This window comes from Seriola aureovittata, chromosome 15 (assembly GCF_021018895.1).
Source record: "Seriola aureovittata isolate HTS-2021-v1 ecotype China chromosome 15, ASM2101889v1, whole genome shotgun sequence".
NCBI lineage: Eukaryota > Metazoa > Chordata > Actinopteri > Carangiformes > Carangidae > Seriola > Seriola aureovittata.
The window spans coordinates 2,436,350-2,454,267 of NC_079378.1; the positions used below are offsets into that span (position 1 = coordinate 2,436,350).

Here is a 17,918-nt window from a genome sequence, read left to right on the forward strand (position 1 = left end):
TAAGGCCACAGTGATTGAATTACACAAGCCAAAGACAGAGTGTTTATATTCTTTCACTCATGTTGTGTCACAGAGGGATGATGGTACTGACCGGGAGGCGCTCGCTGTTCGGTCGTAAACTGTCAGAGTGACCCAACCGTCCTTGTGTCATCCGTCCAGGCTGGCGCTGGCGGTGGTGTGATGGAGTGGGGAATGTTTTCTTCTTAATACCAATCAATCAATCAATCACAGTCTATCTGAATATTGTTTCTGACCATGTTCAACCCTTTAGGGGCCACAGTTCACCATCTTCTAATGGCTACTTGCTGCAGGATCATCCAGTGTGTGTGTGTGTGTGTGTGTGTGTGTGTGTGTGTGTGTGTGTGTGTGTGTGTGTGTGTGTGTGTGTGTGTCCCATCAGAAACATGCTGTAACTATCACATCCAGAGAGAAACTGTGTGATTTCAGGACCTTGTGTTATTTTTCAAAAAGATGAGCAAACATGTTCAAGGGCAGAGAAAGAGGTTTGGGGGGGGGGGTCAATCCCAGGAGCCTCTTTAAGCTGCAGAGAGGAAGTGCTTCCCTATCTTCACCTCCTGAATTACTGCTTCTCCGTCTAAATTCTTCCCCTCATTCCTCAACTCGCTCCCGACCACCTCCTCCGCCTCCTCCTCCCTCCCTCTGCCTAAACTCTCTTCATCTCTCCTGTCCCCGCCTGTCTGAATAAGCTCTGGAGGGTTTTGTGCTCTGCCTGGCTGAAGTCCAACGCATCTTAATCACCACAGGGTGCCGATCCAGACTCTGAGCTTGGCACTGTCACTCCCACTTCTCTCCGACTCTCCTCTTCCTCCGCCGACACTCGTCTCTCCGGCTGAAAGTGATGTCTCCAGGTGTATTTTTGTCGTGCTTTGCTGCGATGACGTCCTCTCTGCTTCTATACGCTTTAAATCCAGTCTATGATTAGACCCTTTAGTGGATAATAAAGTCATGCTAACAGAGAGCCCGTTAGCTCTGGTGACATTAAAGATTAAGTTAATTATACTTGTGAAGTATCACCGGAGGGTTCGCAGGCTTAGCACTAAAAAAGGTAGATCTGTGATGAGAATCTTTGCTGTGAGGCTCAAAAGAAACATGTCAGAGGAAAAATTAGCAGACACTGATGTCGCTGCAGTCAAGTGTGATTTATATGATCTAATCTACGGAATTAAATCCTTGATATTCTCCAAACAGGGAACATTTAGCAGGGTTGTCGTGGTTCTGGACCTTTTCACGTGTTTACAATCTATACCGTCATAAACTTTGGGCGGCACACAGACAGTCTGTTACTCCTTTTCTCCTGGAGGCAGTGTGCGTTTCAACAGCCCAAGAACTGAGTCTCGCCAGGAAGACTGGTTCGAGAGCGACGCCGACACATGGCTGGTCTAGAGCCAAGAACCGCTTATATACGCTTATATGTACGCGACCATCTCGTCTGCTGAATGCAAAGAAGAAGAAAAACCAGAGCTTCAGTTTTGTTTGTGTCAGTCTGTGTTTTATTAACACTTTGACTATTTGTCTTTTAAATACCGTGTTTAGGGAAATTAAGTGTAAACAAAGGCAATTTGGATAAATTAGCTTTCAGTTTGCATCGTGTACGACAGCGTGACACGTTCTTACAGCGCAGCCTCGTCCTGTGTTCGGAACAAAGTCGTACTTCCCGAATGTTCCTTTAATAACAAGCACATACGATAGAGTTTTAAGACATTACACTGGTCGCAGTTTGTGTGTTTGAACTCTACAGTTATTGCCCGATCCAAACGGGACCCAAGTCCAGTCAGACCAGGTCCGAATAGACCTGAGGTTAATGAGACCTGATCCAAAGTTTTACTGTAAAAACAGTGTGTTATAAAACATGTAATAAACAGCACATACAGTAACAGATGTGGCTCGTCTCTCCCCCACTATGAATCTATCTGTCACAGATCTGTGACACGGGGCCGACGAGCACAGGCTTTGCCAATTATCCTAATCATGTGCTCAACAATGCTGTTGACAAGCGTGCTAAAGCCACTTACCACACAGAGGAGAGAAAAGAAAAAAAACAAAAACCTTTTCTACATTTGTACCAGATTAGAAAAGAAAGAGAAAGAGCCAAAAGTTACTCAGCTGTTTAAGTATTCATCATGCCCTCCAGTCAAGCTTGGCCCCAGGCCTGGCTTCACGTCTGTACGGCAGAATTACCCAGTCAAATAAGTTGTTTTCTTATTACCGGCTGCAGCGGTTTGGCTGGTATTGTTTTCACTGTGCGCGTATGTGTGTGTGTGTGTGTGTGTGTGGACTTGTATTTATATTCCTATGGGAGCTCAAATTGACTGCAGACCAACACATGGAGATTTCGTGTAACCGTGGGAACATAAATTCATGTCCCTGTAGTTAGAGACAGCTTTTTGTAGGTTAAGACTTGGTTGTAGAGTTCAGGTTAACGTTAGGTTTGGCAGGTAGGAGTGATGGTCCAGGTTAGGGGAAGGGACTAGAAAATGAATGATGTCACTGAGTGTCCTCCATGTGGGGCTGGAACGACAGATTGGTCTGATAGAATCGAAGATGGAAAAATGACTCGTCATTCGACACCTAAGGAGTAAACGAGTAAATCTCATCAGCCAATCAGCATGCAGCATGCTTGGACCAAGATCGAATAACGCTGGGGATTGGCTGATTATTTATACAAACATGTTTGAGTATGTAAAGCTCAAAAATAAGACTACAGTAAATTGTGTATTGTGATTAACGGTCCAAGTGAATGTCTTTGCCTCATTTGAAGAAGTTCCGTCAAGGTGTTACTGAGATATCAGGACGGACCAAAACAGAGGAGGAGTTTGAAGGCGGGTGAGGTCGGACCCTCGGGCGTCTCTACTTCTTTCCTCCGTTTTGTTGATTCACTGAGAAGCAGCTTCGTCAGGTTCCACGGTCGCTCATTATTAAACAGTTTACTGTTCTTCTGTGACCTTTTCAGTAGCTGTAAGTATTAACTGCACTTGTCTCATCTGTGACGGGCCAGTAAGCAGCTGCAGCACACGACGACGCAGCGCTGTGCTGAGAGTGTGGCCTCGGTGTTAATGAGGAGCCGATCTGCTGCTGCACTTCAGAATAAGGGTCAGGAAATCCCCTTTATTTACCAAGTACGATAAATACACCAGCACTTATCTCAGTGACACTGGTGCAGAGACATTAAAGGATCAGTCTGACCCTGTTCCCGTCTCAAAAGGAATACGTAGTCCGTCACTGCTGAATGAAAGTAAAGACCTAAAAAAGGCTAAATTGACTCATCTACTTCATGTCAGTTCAAGTGCAGCTCTCTGTTCTGATCTGCCTCTAAACCCCCAAACATCTGAATATTTGTTTTGTTTCTTCAAGAGTTTTAGTCTCTTACACATTAGTTTATATCTCCTGCATTACTGAATCAATAGGAAATATCATGTTTTATACTTTTTTAATATTCTCTTTTCAAACAGTGAAATACTCCAGTGAGATATTTGTATGCTGTTAAAGAAAATACCCGTGTAACAGACCAATTTGAAAAGAAAGAAAGATACTCTATACATTTGGAGGCGTATTTCCCAGTGCATGAATAAAACAGTTAAGCTTAACAGGTGGTAATGAATAACATAATGTAGGTTGAACTGAATCATTAACTGAAACGGAAACAGCTGTGACGGGGGAATAAAAACCGGGTGAGAGACAAATAGACTTCAGATCGAGAAATGTTTATACCACGTCAATAGTCAGAATGGCAACAAGCTGTAAGGTCGCGGTCGTCCCGCATCAGCAAGGCCTCTCACAGGCTGCAGCAGACAGGTGTTTCCAGATGTGCTGCTAGAGTTGAAGACCAGACATGTAGTGCTGGTCTAAGGAAACATAAAGTTGACTTCACGCCAAGATATCCAGCAGCATCATCGGAACAGAACCGGCAGAAACCACTCGGACACTAAAACATACATCTGCAGTCCGGACGAGTTGTCTTCCAGACAAAAAGCCATTCCTGATGAGGAAACAGAAGTGACTCGCCTACGCACCAGGACAGAAACATTTGGGTGCAAAAAAAATGGCAGCGGGAGCTTCAGAGCGATGACTCAAAGTCTGAAATATTTGAAGGCAGTTTGTTCGCCCAAGGGCTGCAGAGCGCTACAAGGATAACCGTCTGCAGGTGACAGTGAGTGATGGTGGTGAGGTTCCTTGCAGGTTTGGAGTCTGTGGCATCTCTGCAAAAGGGAGTTGGAATTAGTGGCAGTACAGGCAGATTCTTCTCCATCATGTTATACCATCATGGAGAACTGTCTTCTGACACAAGAAGAAGAAAGAGTCCTGCAGCAGATGGTCGGGCCAGTAAATGTGAACCTCCTTCTGTCTTAGAGAAATTACCAATTATGTTTCTGAAGAGGACAAGCTTCTCTAAAATTAGGATTTAATTAGTGTTTAGTATCATTTAATCAGGCTTTTAATACCCCTTTAAGGCTTTTAGTTTTTTTTTATTATTGCATTTTATTCTTATAAAGTTTCCTCTTATTCTCAATGTGCTTTTGTGAGTCTTCATCTTGCATCACTTTGTAAACTAACCGTATATAACTAAAGATCATTATTATGGGGAGTGGAGTCCATGAGGAGCGCGGCCTGTCTTCCATACATCCACTGGACTGATGTGGAGATAAAACAATGTGGACGAGTCGGTGAAGAAGATGTTTTCATCAGAGTTTCGTCAGATTTCTTCTGCTCTTCGCCTCCACTGCATCACTGATAGTCTCTGCTGATGCTGCTGCTGCTGTTGTTGTTGTTGTTGTTGTTGTTGAGGGTTATAAAGGGAAAAAATAAAAATCTTGTACTGAGGCTCTGGTGCTTCAACCATGTAATAAAAAAAGAATTGCTCCAGGGGCTCTCCAGATGAAGGAAGAGGACAGTTAATGGCGACGTAGGAGTGGTGGGGAGCAATTCCGGACAGGAGCCACTGGATCTCTTCAGTAGGTTATAACGGCCGAGGTGGGGGCATTAAAGAAAACCAATACATGTGGTAGCTTCGTATGGAGGAGAGAAACATTACCATCCAAATGAAGCCTAACGACTTTAGAGAAGCTCCTGTAGAAGCTTTGCCTCCGTCTTTAGCTACTGGAGACGAAGTTCACTCACCCTGAACCAGAAGTCAGTGAAATGTTTGGTAAACGTTCACAGTCGTCCGATCACATTTCTCCACGTGCCTGTTTGCCCACACACTGCAACGGCCAATAAACCGCCCCTGGCTGTCGGCCATTTTGTGTATTCATACATTTGGAGGTGTACGAGCCTCAGTAATGGTGTATCCATTGGCAATAGCCACCGGGTCCTGGTACCGATCCACATGTTGTCTATAAAAGTCCTAATGGGGGAGCTGCCTGGCTATTTGGCAGCAGGAATAACCAATAACATTTTGTAAAACCTCATTTCTCTCTCTAATCAGAGACAGACTTTGTTTTTGGGCCGTTGGGTTTTCTTCTGGCTCTCTCAGTGAATAGTTGGCTGAACAAAAGGCGCCGTTGGACGGCAGCAGTGGAGGGAAAAAAAGACTCAAAGGCCAATGATTTGATTTGCCTCCAATTTGCCACTTATTTTCTTCCTCTCCGGCTCTTCAACTCTGCTTTCTTAACACACACACCTCCACTCTTATGAGAGTGGCCATTATTTAGCTTGTAACCAAGCACCATTTTCTTTTCTCTGTCAGCCTGTAGCCCGAGAGTTTATTGGAAAGCTATCAGTACTCTTTGTGTATGAATGGTGACTGTAGAAAGCACAGGGGAAAGAGGAGTTATATTTCATTACTGCAGTGCATTTATTTGATTTGTGATACACTTTGTGAGGGGAGTAGATCCATAATGTAATACAGTGTGTGTGTAGAAGAAATCAAGCAGTGAACACATTCCTAAAACTTTGAAAACTATTATCAATTTGTGATTGTGGTTGTGTTTTTGATTAGAGTTCATTTTTGATTAGGTTCATTTGTAGTTTTACAGTCCATAAAAAAACAAGTTTACGTCTCAGTAAGTTTAAAGAAAGATTTCAGTAATGCATCGAATGCTGTTCCTGCAGGACTTTTTCATTTCTCTTCCTGCCTCCGACTCACCAAATTTTACAGACATGATCTGTTTCATTTTGAAGTTTTAGTTCCATATCAGTTCCAGGGTCAGTTTATCTGAGGCCGTCATGCCACAAGAGAGAGAAATAAACAAATCTGGAAGGAGGAAATGGAAAAACCTTCCCGTCACTGTTTCTATCTCGACTGTGAATTTTTATTTTATTCTTTCTGTTTCATAATGAAGCTTCTCGGTGTAAACAAATGTCAGAGTGGTCCCGTCAGCTCGACTGGATCCCGCTCAAACGGGTGATTGGACAGGACAGGGTAAACACAGTGTGTCTGCCATGAGTCACAGCCGCGTTTGGACGGTCCGCTGCCGTGGCAGGTGCTCGCAGATGGAAACAGGAAAGGAAGGGTGATGCTTGGATCAGGCGCGTTGTTAATCCCCACTCACAGACTCTGCACAGCTCTCCATGAGAATTTAGCCAAAGAGCTGATCAAACAGACCTGGTTGCTTTCAAGCTCGTACAGCTGTTTGTCGTTGCACTCGTGTTTGTATTTGAATTAGTCTGAGTGAAAGCTGTGCGATCAATCCCAGATACGTCTGGGGGACGAGTGATTATGAAACAACATGTTGAGCTTTATCCAGAATGTGTTCGATGAAGACGCTTGTACTTCACTTGAATCAGTGAAATAGATGTAAAGTTTTCTCAGTCCACAGAAGAGAGTTCGCCACATTCTGACCGTTCCTCTTGCATCAGTTTGATTTCAGCACAATGTGGAACTTGTTGAACCATAGATAGATTAGACTCTGACTGATTGAAAACTGATTGATCTTTTTGATTTATATGACCCGAAGGCCTCATCTTCAATCAACAATGTTTTTCGTTGTTCTTCCGTCCGTCTTATGTTTGTCAACGAGATATCTCAGTAACATCTGGAGGGAGTTTCTTCAGATTTGGCACAACTATTCACTTGGACTCAAATATGAACTCATTCGATTTTAATGACCAAAAGTCAAAGGTTAAGCTCACGGTGACCTCACAAAACAACCTTTCTGGGCATAACTCACAAATTCATACGCTAATGACGTTTTATATCCAAATGGTCAAAGGTCAACACATCTGGCCGTTATTCACCGCCTTAACTCAGGAACAGAAGTGGACACTGTGACCATTGTCCCTGCAACCTGGCTGGTTGGTGTAGGGATGCATCCATTGACATTTTTAGCACTAACACTATTGAGTCACTATTTTATTGCTTTCTTAATGCAGGGAACAATGAAAACTGCAGCCTGTAGAGAACCCTAAAGAACTTTATGTGGAAAAAGCACGACCACGGCTGTTGAGGTTGGTGAGAGCAGCTTTGTTTACTCTCTCAGCATCGATTTCCCTCTTCTCTATCGGCCCAGACATCGCGGGGACATGCCTCCTCATCTCTCAGCATCTCCCATCAAACAAAAAAAAATGAAAACCTGACCTTACACAATGAGATCTCCCTGTTTTGTTTTTGTTTTTGTTTTTTTGCTGACTGGTGCTTTGGAGTCTCCTCTGTAGCTTTCAGCACTGTCTCACCGGGCCCCCCCTACCCCCACCCATCCCCACCCCCTCTTTCTCTCTTGCACCATTTGTTTCAGTTAGTGGGTAATGTGTGTGGTTGTCAAAAACGATTGGCTTTGGTGGTCTGAGTGTGCGCACTCTGAAGCGCAGAGGACAGTAAATTGTATTTTTCCACAGAGTTATTAGGCCATTATTATGGCGTGTGAAGTGAACAATGCCTCCTCGTCTTCACAGGCAGACAATTAGAATCATCATTAATCGGCACTATCAGCACATCAATGGGGCATAGGGGGTATAATAGAGTTATAGACCACTTATGGGGCGATCAATCAATGTGATTGCTATCTAAACTGTCTTTCATTGTGCCAGGACCGAGTGGCTGGTCAGTGGCTAAACAGACCGCACTGGAGTATGTGTGAGGAATGTTTACGGCATGTTATTCGTGCTAATGATCAGCTGTGCCCCGTCTCTTATGGCATCATCATTTTCTCTCTGCGGTTGCATCACAAATCTCCGGGGCAACCGTGACTGGCTCCATCATGGAGGCCCAGCAGGTGCACATAATGTCTGAATATACAGTGTAACAGCCCTACAAAGAGGGGGAGGGGGAGGGGGGGGGGGGGGGGGGGGGCTGTAAATTGTTGCTGTTATTGCTACCTGCAGGAGGAATTCGGGGGGGGGGGGGGGGGGGGGGGGGGGGTGAAACCGGCTAAGTCTGCATATCAAATCGTCATGACATCTGCTCGGTTTGCTTTCCCCCGACCAATCGATACCGAGTGACAGATCCAGCCCTGCAGTATCATTTCAGTTGCTATTTCTGCATCAATCACCAATATCCTTATCACTGTTTTCTCAATGACCTGTTAAATTATTCATTTCACTCTCTATTGTCTGCGATTTCTTTCCCTCTTGAGCTCTCAAACGTTCTTTGATTGTGTTCTGTCTCTTAACCCCCCTGTTCATACATGCAGCTACAGAGAGATAAGACGCAGCGCAGAGACAGAGGTGGTTATTTTTAATGGAAACCCGCTGTACGAGGGCAACGCAGCATTAAAGGTGCAAAGACCAAAAGACCCAGACTGCGATAAGCTGTGGTGACAGCTGTGGGTCGAAAAAGTTTTACAGTCTTTAAAACCTATTCATCTAATGTAGATCAGCATTCTGGGTTTTTTTTTTCTCAGCCCACACACTGAGCAGCAGACAAGCTCTGATAACGCACTGTATCGTACCTGCACAGCAGACGGTGTTGGTGAACACCTGATGGACAAGAGAGGAACATCTCGCAGCTAAAGAAGCAGGCTGACAAAAGCAAAAACAAGGATGAATATTGAACGTGCATTCATAACACAAAACACAAAAACAACTCCTAATGAATGATCATGTTGTGTATGCTGGAAGTGCAAACAGGCAACTCTGCTGACACGCTCACCATAACAACTTTATTAGATGATAATATATTAAAATGATGTGTTTACAGCTTGTGCTGCTGCCAAGAAGTGGTAAAAAATAAATAAAATTAATGCTAATAATGGAGCTTTAACTTAACGCGTATGCACTGTAGCGCTCGGGATGAAACAACATCCCACAGGGAACAATTGTACAGCAGGTCACGATCGCCCAGTTGCCCTCAGCCTTTAATCATTTGTTCTCTCCTCTCCTCTGTTTGCCTCCTCTCAGATGACCCAAGAACAGTGCACTCATAGGAACAATGTCCAGAGTTCAGAGAAACCACAAGTGTACAAAGTGGGAATATACGGCTGGAGGAAACGCTGCCTTTACTTCTTTGTCCTGCTGCTGATGATCCTGATCCTGATCAACTTGGCGCTCACTATCTGGATCCTCAAGGTCATGAACTTCACCATAGTAAGTCCGCTGCTTCTGCTTTTATTCGCTCTGGGCTCTGAACATGTGCATGTTTGTTCTGATGAACTGGATTCCTCATTTAAAGCAAAACAACTGCAGCTGCACATCACAGGAAACATTTCTGTTCAATGGTTTTTTTTTTGTTGTCTTGGCCTAAAAGCCTTTTTCAAATACTTTCTTGGAAGAGAAGCTGAGGGATTAGTTCAAGCAAAAAAGGGACATGAACCCGTCTGTGATGAATATTTAAGCCGCTCCGCTCATAATGTCCCAGGTTCTTCATTAAATGTTAAAAAAAAAAGACCTTGTGTCTACTAAGTCACGTCTCCATCCAACTTTGATGCTCCAACCACCACATTACATTTACACCTCACACTGAAGTCTTTGTTTCTCTTCATGATGCATTCATGAGGCTTATGTTAGGGTTTGATCTCCTGCTGCTGCTGTTGGGATCCATGTGTGGAAGTTAGTTGTACTTTGTGTTTTTTTATTTTTATGCATTGCACCACTTTGCAATGTGTTGAAGTGCCTGCAGATTGGTTTCAGTGGCCGCTGTATGTTAATCATGTATGAAAAGCTTTTTTCAGGAGTGTCTGAATACAGGCTGTGTGCATTTCTCTGTGGACTGAGGCTTTGATGCTTTCACAGTATTAATATAGAAGCTATACCTGATCTATAATCAAACTACACATGGACAGAGACCTTGAGACTGTATGAGACCTTTAATAACTGAATTAAGTATGCAAACATGGTGAAGCTGACTTTCGACCAACATAGTATTTACAACCCGAGTCTTTCTTCTTTTGCTCCTCGTCTGCTTCTTGTCTCCGTTTTGTAAAAAAAAAAAAAAAACACAAAACAAAACACCTTTGTTCTCTCCTTCTGGGATGCATTTAGTCTATGTGAACCAGAACTGAAGGATGAAACCTCCTCCTCTCCTCCGAGCTGTGCCACGATACCACTACATTAAAAACAAAACAGAACAAATGCTCGGGGCCGAGGAGCTCAGATGTAAACCATTTTAACTCAGGATCACAGAATAGATTCATTTATTTATATATTTTGTCTACATTTATTTTGGTCCTTGGCCAATCACTGCTGGGTTGTTTTCACACAGAGCACAATCATCAAGTGTTATTTATAGAGTTCAAATGCATGGAAGCCGCCAAAGTAAATAAAAACAGAACAAACAGCTGTAATCTATAATTGATAGTCATATGCGAAATGCAAATAACCATACACAACAAGTGGAAGTGGTTAATAGACTGAACGAATGTCATCTTCAGCTCTCTCTCTACAGCTTTCATCCATCTGGCCCCAGGTGTCTGAGGTTTTATGAACTGAAGATGCAGTCAGTTCAACCAGTCAATTAATGAGCAGTAAAAGACCAAAATAGGCATTTACCTCCATAAAAGTAACATGGACTATTACATTAAAGTATGTGCATAATAATAAAAAGATGCTGTATTCATGATCAAATCATTCCACGCTTCATCCGGGACCGCCGCCGCCGCCTCCTCCAGAGTCTGAGTCTTCCTCAGTTTTTTCCCTTCACTTTTACTGTTCCTTACTGCCCCTGTCTGTCTGAACCTCTCTGCTTCACTCTCTCTCTCTCTCTGCTTAGTAATCCACTGTGCCTGTGATGAGTCAGATACAGATGCAACAGAGTACGACACACACACACACACACACACACACACCCATATAAAGCACATAAAAACACACGCACATGGCTGCTGCTGTGAATAATACATGAGGTCTGCTTCACAGCGAGGCTTTAATATGAGATCTACATAAATCAGAGAGCAGTTTCTCAGATGCTGAGCCGTATGTTCTGACAGAGCGCTGCTGCACTCACAGAGCTGTAATGTTTTTAATGTGTCTGTCTGTAGATGATGGAGCAGGGAAAACATTTGAGATGTGGGTAGAGATGTGTGAAATAAAAGAAATCTAAGTCAAAGCAAACCAGGAAATGAAACCCCCCCCTCTCCTCTTGTAGCTCCACCCTCCCCGAGGTGACGGTCTTGGATTTAGAAGGTCGTCATTGGTCCACTCGGTCCACCACCAATCCAATACTCACGTTTATGACCTATAAAACTACCATCAAAGCATTATATGTTCCTTAACATTAGCATGTTAGCATGCTAGCTCACTGATGATGTTAAAGCACGCTACAGAGTCTCACAGTGCTGCTAGTGTGGCTAGTTCAGTATCATACAGACAAGGTAGCAACTATTTCCAGTAGCTACCAGAAGCTACATAGTTAGTTCACCCAATTATTATCTTGTAATTATGGCGGGAACAAAGGAGGAACTTCGGCTGAGAGTGGTGACTGCTTTGTTGTGACATCACAAAGTTCCAGAAGTCCTGACGGCTGGTTTTAAGGCTCAGTTTCTGAATACAGGCTGTGTGCATTTCTCTGTGGACTGAGGCTTTGATACTTTCACAGTATTAATATAGAAGCTAGAGCTGATCTATCATCACACTACACATGGACAGAGACCTTTATACAATACGAGACCTTTTAAAACAATACATTTATAGCTATCGTTTTTGGTGTGGATGGCCCTTTAATCCAATTTGTTACCCTGATGCTATTGATATGTTTGCTGGTTTGCTCCCATGAGTCATATCTGAGGGTATAGACTCACCTGCCACCTGTATGGTCGTTGAGGTTGGAGGACTTGATTCATGTCTGGTGTGAATTCCCACTACAGGAGTATAGTCCAACACAGCTTCACCCTGCTGCAAAAAACTGGCTCTGCAGCTCTAAACCTGTGCACCTGCATTGACATGTGGTGATGCCTTTGTCAAAAATACTATCGTTGGGATGCCACACCCAACACAGCAGCAAGTCTGCGGTTATGGGATGTTTCGTTATCTCCTGAATTAATTCTGAGGCTGCAGAACACGAGGGCTAAATCCAGACACCAGCCCCAAGAAATCATTTTCCTAATAGAAATCCATGAATGTACATGAGATCAGCAGATGCTCAGAGATTTATACCTGTATTCATAACAGCTAAACTCAAGGACTTTGAGAGAGTAGGATGTGGAGAAGGAAGGGTGGGGGTGGAGGAGGTTAGAGGTATGAAGAGATGAAATATTTAAACCGACTGTATTTACAGAGATGAGTATGAATAATGAATACAGCAGCAGAAACGAGCAGTGTACATCAGGTACAGTTGTGTGTGTGTGTGTGTGTGTGTGTGTGTGTGTGTGTGTGTGTGTGTGTGTGTGTGTGTGTGTGTAAGGAGCTCGTGAGGCTACTTCGACAAATTGTACAGTATATTTTCAAAATGTATATGTGTACAAAAAGCCCTTGAACTACAGTTAACCTGTGGTCTTCATAAATCCGAAAGTGATCTCATTGTGTGTGTATGTGTGTGTGTGTGGTGTGTGTGTGTGTGTGTGTGTGTGTGTGTGAGAGAAACAGGTATAAATGTACAGTTAGTGTGTGTGCACTTAGATTTCATGAGTTTTTTTTAAATATTAATTTCACGCTGGCACACATCCATCCCTCTTAAATGTCTTTCAGTAGAACATCAAACCTGTCTGACCTCTGACCTCGCTGCTGCAGACGAGCATTAAGAGAGTTTTGGCTGGAGAGAGAATATCATCAATATCATCATGTTTTTATCTCTGTTTTTTAAGATGATGTTCTGCTGCTATTATCTCACCTCAGTCAGACTGTTCCAGCTTTCTGTTCAGGCCTTGGTCATCAGCCGGTCTCCTACATAAACACGTCTAAATAACCTTGTAGTTCTGTTGTTGGACAGTTTTTACCAGCAAGTCATAACAGTGTGTTGACTGGGGTCTGGTTCTTAGCCAAACTGCAGATTGCTGTTGCTTACTTTCCTCTGAGTTGGAGGTTTTCCCGCTTACAGAAAGTTAACAGCATGTTGAGCTCGTCTCCTCTTACTTCCTCACTGAGAAATCTGGATCAGGCCTTGAGCCCCGCCCACCACCTGCTGGCTCCAGGTGGACAGGTGAAAGAGCAGAGAGTATCAAGATGGTGAGAGGAGGAAACATCAGAGAGACTCAGCCTCATGTTTGAGCCTCAGTCAGACCCAGACTCAGAGGAGGAGTCTGTTGAGACCAGAACCAGAGACTAGCAGACTGATCAGAGCAGTTAGCGCAGTTAGCATCTTTGATTTGTTGATCCTGTTTGTTAGTTTGTGACTGGCAGCGGCTGACACAGTGTTAGCGGTTGTGCTCATGCTAACTCTCCCTCTCTCTCTCTGCACTGACAAGGTTCCAGGTTTATTTAGCCCTGCCTTCTGTTCCCACAAGTTGACAGGATTGGTTCCTTAGGTTTGTGATGTATGAAACCCTGGCTGTCTGAATCTGTTGTTATGAGACTGTCATTGGTTCACTGCAGTTCAAGGAGGAAACATTTAGCTTTGGCAGTGACTGCTTAATTCACTCATGATATGTTTTTCTATCATGTGTATTCAAAGTTAAAAACATCATGTGCCATCACTCCACAACCTTCCCTGCAGTTTCCTGGATGCATCTGCAATGTCGATACTCGACACTCGTAACAAAGTTTTTCAACCCAATCACATCCGAAAGCCTGAAACCAATCAGCACGTAACCACAGACACAAAGAGAGTCTCTTTTGTGGGAGTGAGTGCGGCAGTGTGTCGAATAATCAGACGTGTTGACACGTATTACCGCCTAGCATTTCCTCCATCCGGGGCCGTGCTCTCCTCTCGTATTTTCTGCTATTATGTAAATGTGTGTCAAGTCCAACTTGAGAGGTCCCTGCTCTGTGAGTGGCTCTTCGGAAACTCGCATTAGTGCCGGTCAACAGCTCATCAGTTGGTGTAATTGTCAGCGCTGCGCAGCCCACACATCAGAACACAAACAAGCACCTGTACAAATGCACTGAGTCATATAGGCCTACGTGTAGCATGTGCTTTTAAAGGCTGTTTCTGTGGTTTCAAATTGTGCGTATGACTCTTTGTATAAGGGGTTATTCAGTCCAGCTTACACTTGCACACTTATTATGTTTTATTACTTATGTGCATCTGCCTCTTTCCTGGTAAAAGAATACACATGCAGGAGCACATGTATGTGAAGCCGTGACACACACACACACACACACACACACAACACACACACACACACACACGTAGACACACACAGGCACACGTGACTGAATGATTCTGCTGATTTAAAGGCTGTTTACGATGGAAGTAGACGCCAAAAGATTCAAGTGAGCGACTATTCAGTCTGTAAGTTAATATTGGAGAGGCACCGATTTTTTAATGGCAACATTAGATTTGTGCAGCCGTGAGGAAAGAATCCTGAACGTAGCAGATGGTGTGAGCCTTCGAGAGGAAGAGGATGAGGATGAGTAGATTTGAGCCGGCAACAGGGATTCTCTCGCTTGTAATTTTTAAAGGCACTCGCTCTCACGTTTCGCAGTGTGAATCTCCTGAGTGCAGGTGTAGTCTGTTCAGTTTGAACTGTGAAAAGTCATCCTATGGGAACGCTCCTTCTCCTTTCAAAATAAAAGGCCGGCACTGGCTCTCTGCTCTGCGTTATTGTAAAAATGATAATATGTTTTCTGGACCTCGCTGCTCTGTGATGGCTGTTTAATGCGTCTCATTCTGTGGACACTGTCTTTGTTGATGGTTCGACTTCCCTGGCTCACACCCGGTTTCCTGTCGTCTCTCAGCTGTTACTGTCGAGTTGTGTCCAAAAATTATTAAAAATTCAAAAATACTAAGCACCAGCTGGAGAAGATGCGAGCGCAGATCAGTGAGCACGTAGAGCTGCAATATTTATCCAATCAATTATCAGAAAAATAATCTGCAGCTGTTTCAAATGGACTGCATTTACACACACCAACGCCGGCGGAGCTGCAACACAAAGTGCTGGCCGGTTTGTCAGACTGTTTTCTGAGTGATCCAATAAAAAAAAAAAAAAATATATATATATATATATATATATAACAGATTACATGTAAACACTCAGACAAACCAAATCCCTCAAGGTTTGGATGGTGGGTCCAGGTGGGCGGGGCTTGGTGACTGCTTGGTGTTTTTTTAAAATTTCCTCTCTCAGGCTTCTCTCTGAAGCTCTAGTAACAACAGGTCGGTGAGCCAATCAGGAGAGAGGAAGCTCTGATCCTCTCTTCTGATTGGCTGACTGTTTTCTGAGTGATCAAATTAAAATTTAACAGATTACAGGTAACCACTCTTAGAAACCAAATCCTGCAAGGTTGGCTGGTGGGACCAGGTGGGCGGGGCTTGGGGCATGGCTGAGGGTGGAAACTGCTTTGTTGTGACATCACAAAGTTCCAGAAGTCCTGACGGCTGGTTTGAAGACTCCGTTTCTGAATACAGGCTGTGTGCATTTCAAAGAACACATGGGCATATCACTTTATATAATATGGTACCTTTAATGTTGCTGTGACCTTTTGACTGTGTGAATTATTTCATTTTCCAGTTCACTCTCAAAAATGTTTTTTTCACTAACACAGTCAGTGCAGTGATGGAGCAGGTTAAGAACTTACTCTGGAATTTCTTTAATAAAAGACAATCTGTTATGAATGTATTCTTAAGGAGACTGTTATTGACATTCCTTGATTCGTGCAGCTCACATATTTTTCTCTCACATACAACAACAGAACCTGCAGCAGAGTATGTGTGTAAAGGGAAGTGCAGATCTTGAGGCTAAAGCAGCAGCAGAGTCAGGGTCAGACACTACGAGGCCTCGGGGCAGAAAATTCATTAAAAGTTAATAGAATTCCCATAAATTTAAAATTAAGGGTTAAAATGCCTCCAATTAGGATCACGCTTAATTAGAACCAGCCTGCCTTATTCCAGCCGCTTCACCATTTTCATTAAGTTGTCAAACACAACACTTGCTATTCCCTCTGGGGGCCCCTGGTCTTTGAAGGCTGGTTCTTTCCACTGTGTTCAGAGTGCTGCATCAGCCATACAACTACAGCAAGAAATAAGAGAAAAAGTCTTCCAGCAGCGACCCGTGAAGACGTGAAGCAGACTCCATCAGTGTCCACTTCCTCCTTGTGTGTGGCTGTAGGTGCCGCGCATCTGTGTGTGGATGTCGTGGGTGTCTGCTGTTTGTCACTCAGGTGTGTGTGAGCGTGTCTCTGCCTCTCAGAGATCTGCAGCTCATGCGGCCGCAGCGTTTCCAGCCTCCCGTCATGGTAAATAGACTCGTCGTCTTCGACGTAGAGGCGGGAGACAGCCGAGCTCCCTCAGATTGAGACGGATTAAAGTGGCTGCACCTCATGTACTTGGCGGTCCAGAGCTGGTGTGGTAATGAGTAAAACTGAGGGGGGAGGGGGGGGCTGTGAGGGAGGGGTAGTGATGTATTAACTGCCCTCCTGTCCAGGTCCTTCCACTCCAGTGAACCAGGCCTATTTGCCTGCCAAAAGAGAAGCCTGCGGGGAGGAAGGAACTGATGTAATGGAGAGACTTCAGTGTCGTTAACTTGTGAGTGTCAGCGTTCCTCCTGATTAGTTGAGCCTCTCTCTGCCCTCTCTCCAAACCTGGAGCAGAAAACACAATACGTCAAAAATAACACTAATAATCTCCTCCGTTGGGAAACACGTGTTTCCTGTTTGATTCAATTTAGGTAAAAAAAAAAATAAACTTTTGTCTATATATTTATTTATTTATTTATTTTGAAGGGGAATTGAGGGGATTCCACCTTCCAGCCTGGTCTGGGACTAGCTTAAGGAAGTGACTGTGCACTGCTGTGTGTTTGTCAGACGTGTTTTACAGTCGTTCTTCCTGTTTTAATCAATCCAGCTGTCTACACATGTAGCATCAAGGCTCCTGTTTTACGCCTGTAAACGCAGTCCGAGTGTAATTTTACACTTTTTTCTGTGTTTTATGCTTGTAACTACAGTGATTGTGTGTTGCAGCTAACATGCTGCTCACGCTACGTCATCTATTTAGACACAGTGTAAAGTGAGATTTATTAAAGGTGCCGTATTTGACAATTTTCACCTGTTTTATTTGAAGTTTTGATCCATAAGAAGATATATTTGTGGTTTTAAGAACCAAAAATCATTGCAATAAACGTATTTCCCTTTATACTATATGGGACCTTTAAGTGTTTCAAACAGTTTGTCAGTTTTATAAGAAAAAATGTTTCAAGGGTGAAAACTAACTGATTATTTTGGCAAATACTTGTATGGTTCTTTTACCCGTCTCAGATAAAAAGCAGTACACACCCACTTCCCTGACCTTTGCAGTGGGAACCATCCAGGACTTCCTCCACATAATGGATTAGACAGTCCCAAACAGAGCTCCTGTGAATGTTGGCTCTTCATATCATCATATCCCAAAGTTTCAGTAGAATTCAATTACTGCTGTTAACATAAAAAATCCTGATCAAAACAAACATGTCAAGCTCATTATTTTGTCGGGATTTTATATTAAAAAGAAAACAAAAAACCTT

The 17,918-nt window shown here is 43.5% G+C and overlaps 1 protein-coding gene across 4 annotated transcripts in view; it reads left to right on the forward strand.

The window, feature by feature from the left end:
- The window catches only part of sgcd (sarcoglycan, delta (dystrophin-associated glycoprotein)), a 280,685-nt gene that overhangs the window by 165,465 nt on the left and 97,302 nt on the right, over positions 1 to 17,918 (forward strand). For all 4 annotated transcript variants that reach the window (XM_056397027.1, XM_056397028.1, XM_056397026.1 and 1 more), the window contains one exon: positions 9,292 to 9,477. In XM_056397027.1, the coding sequence (XP_056253002.1) occupies positions 9,292 to 9,477 (186 nt within the window). The remainder of the gene's footprint in view (positions 1 to 9,291; positions 9,478 to 17,918) is intronic.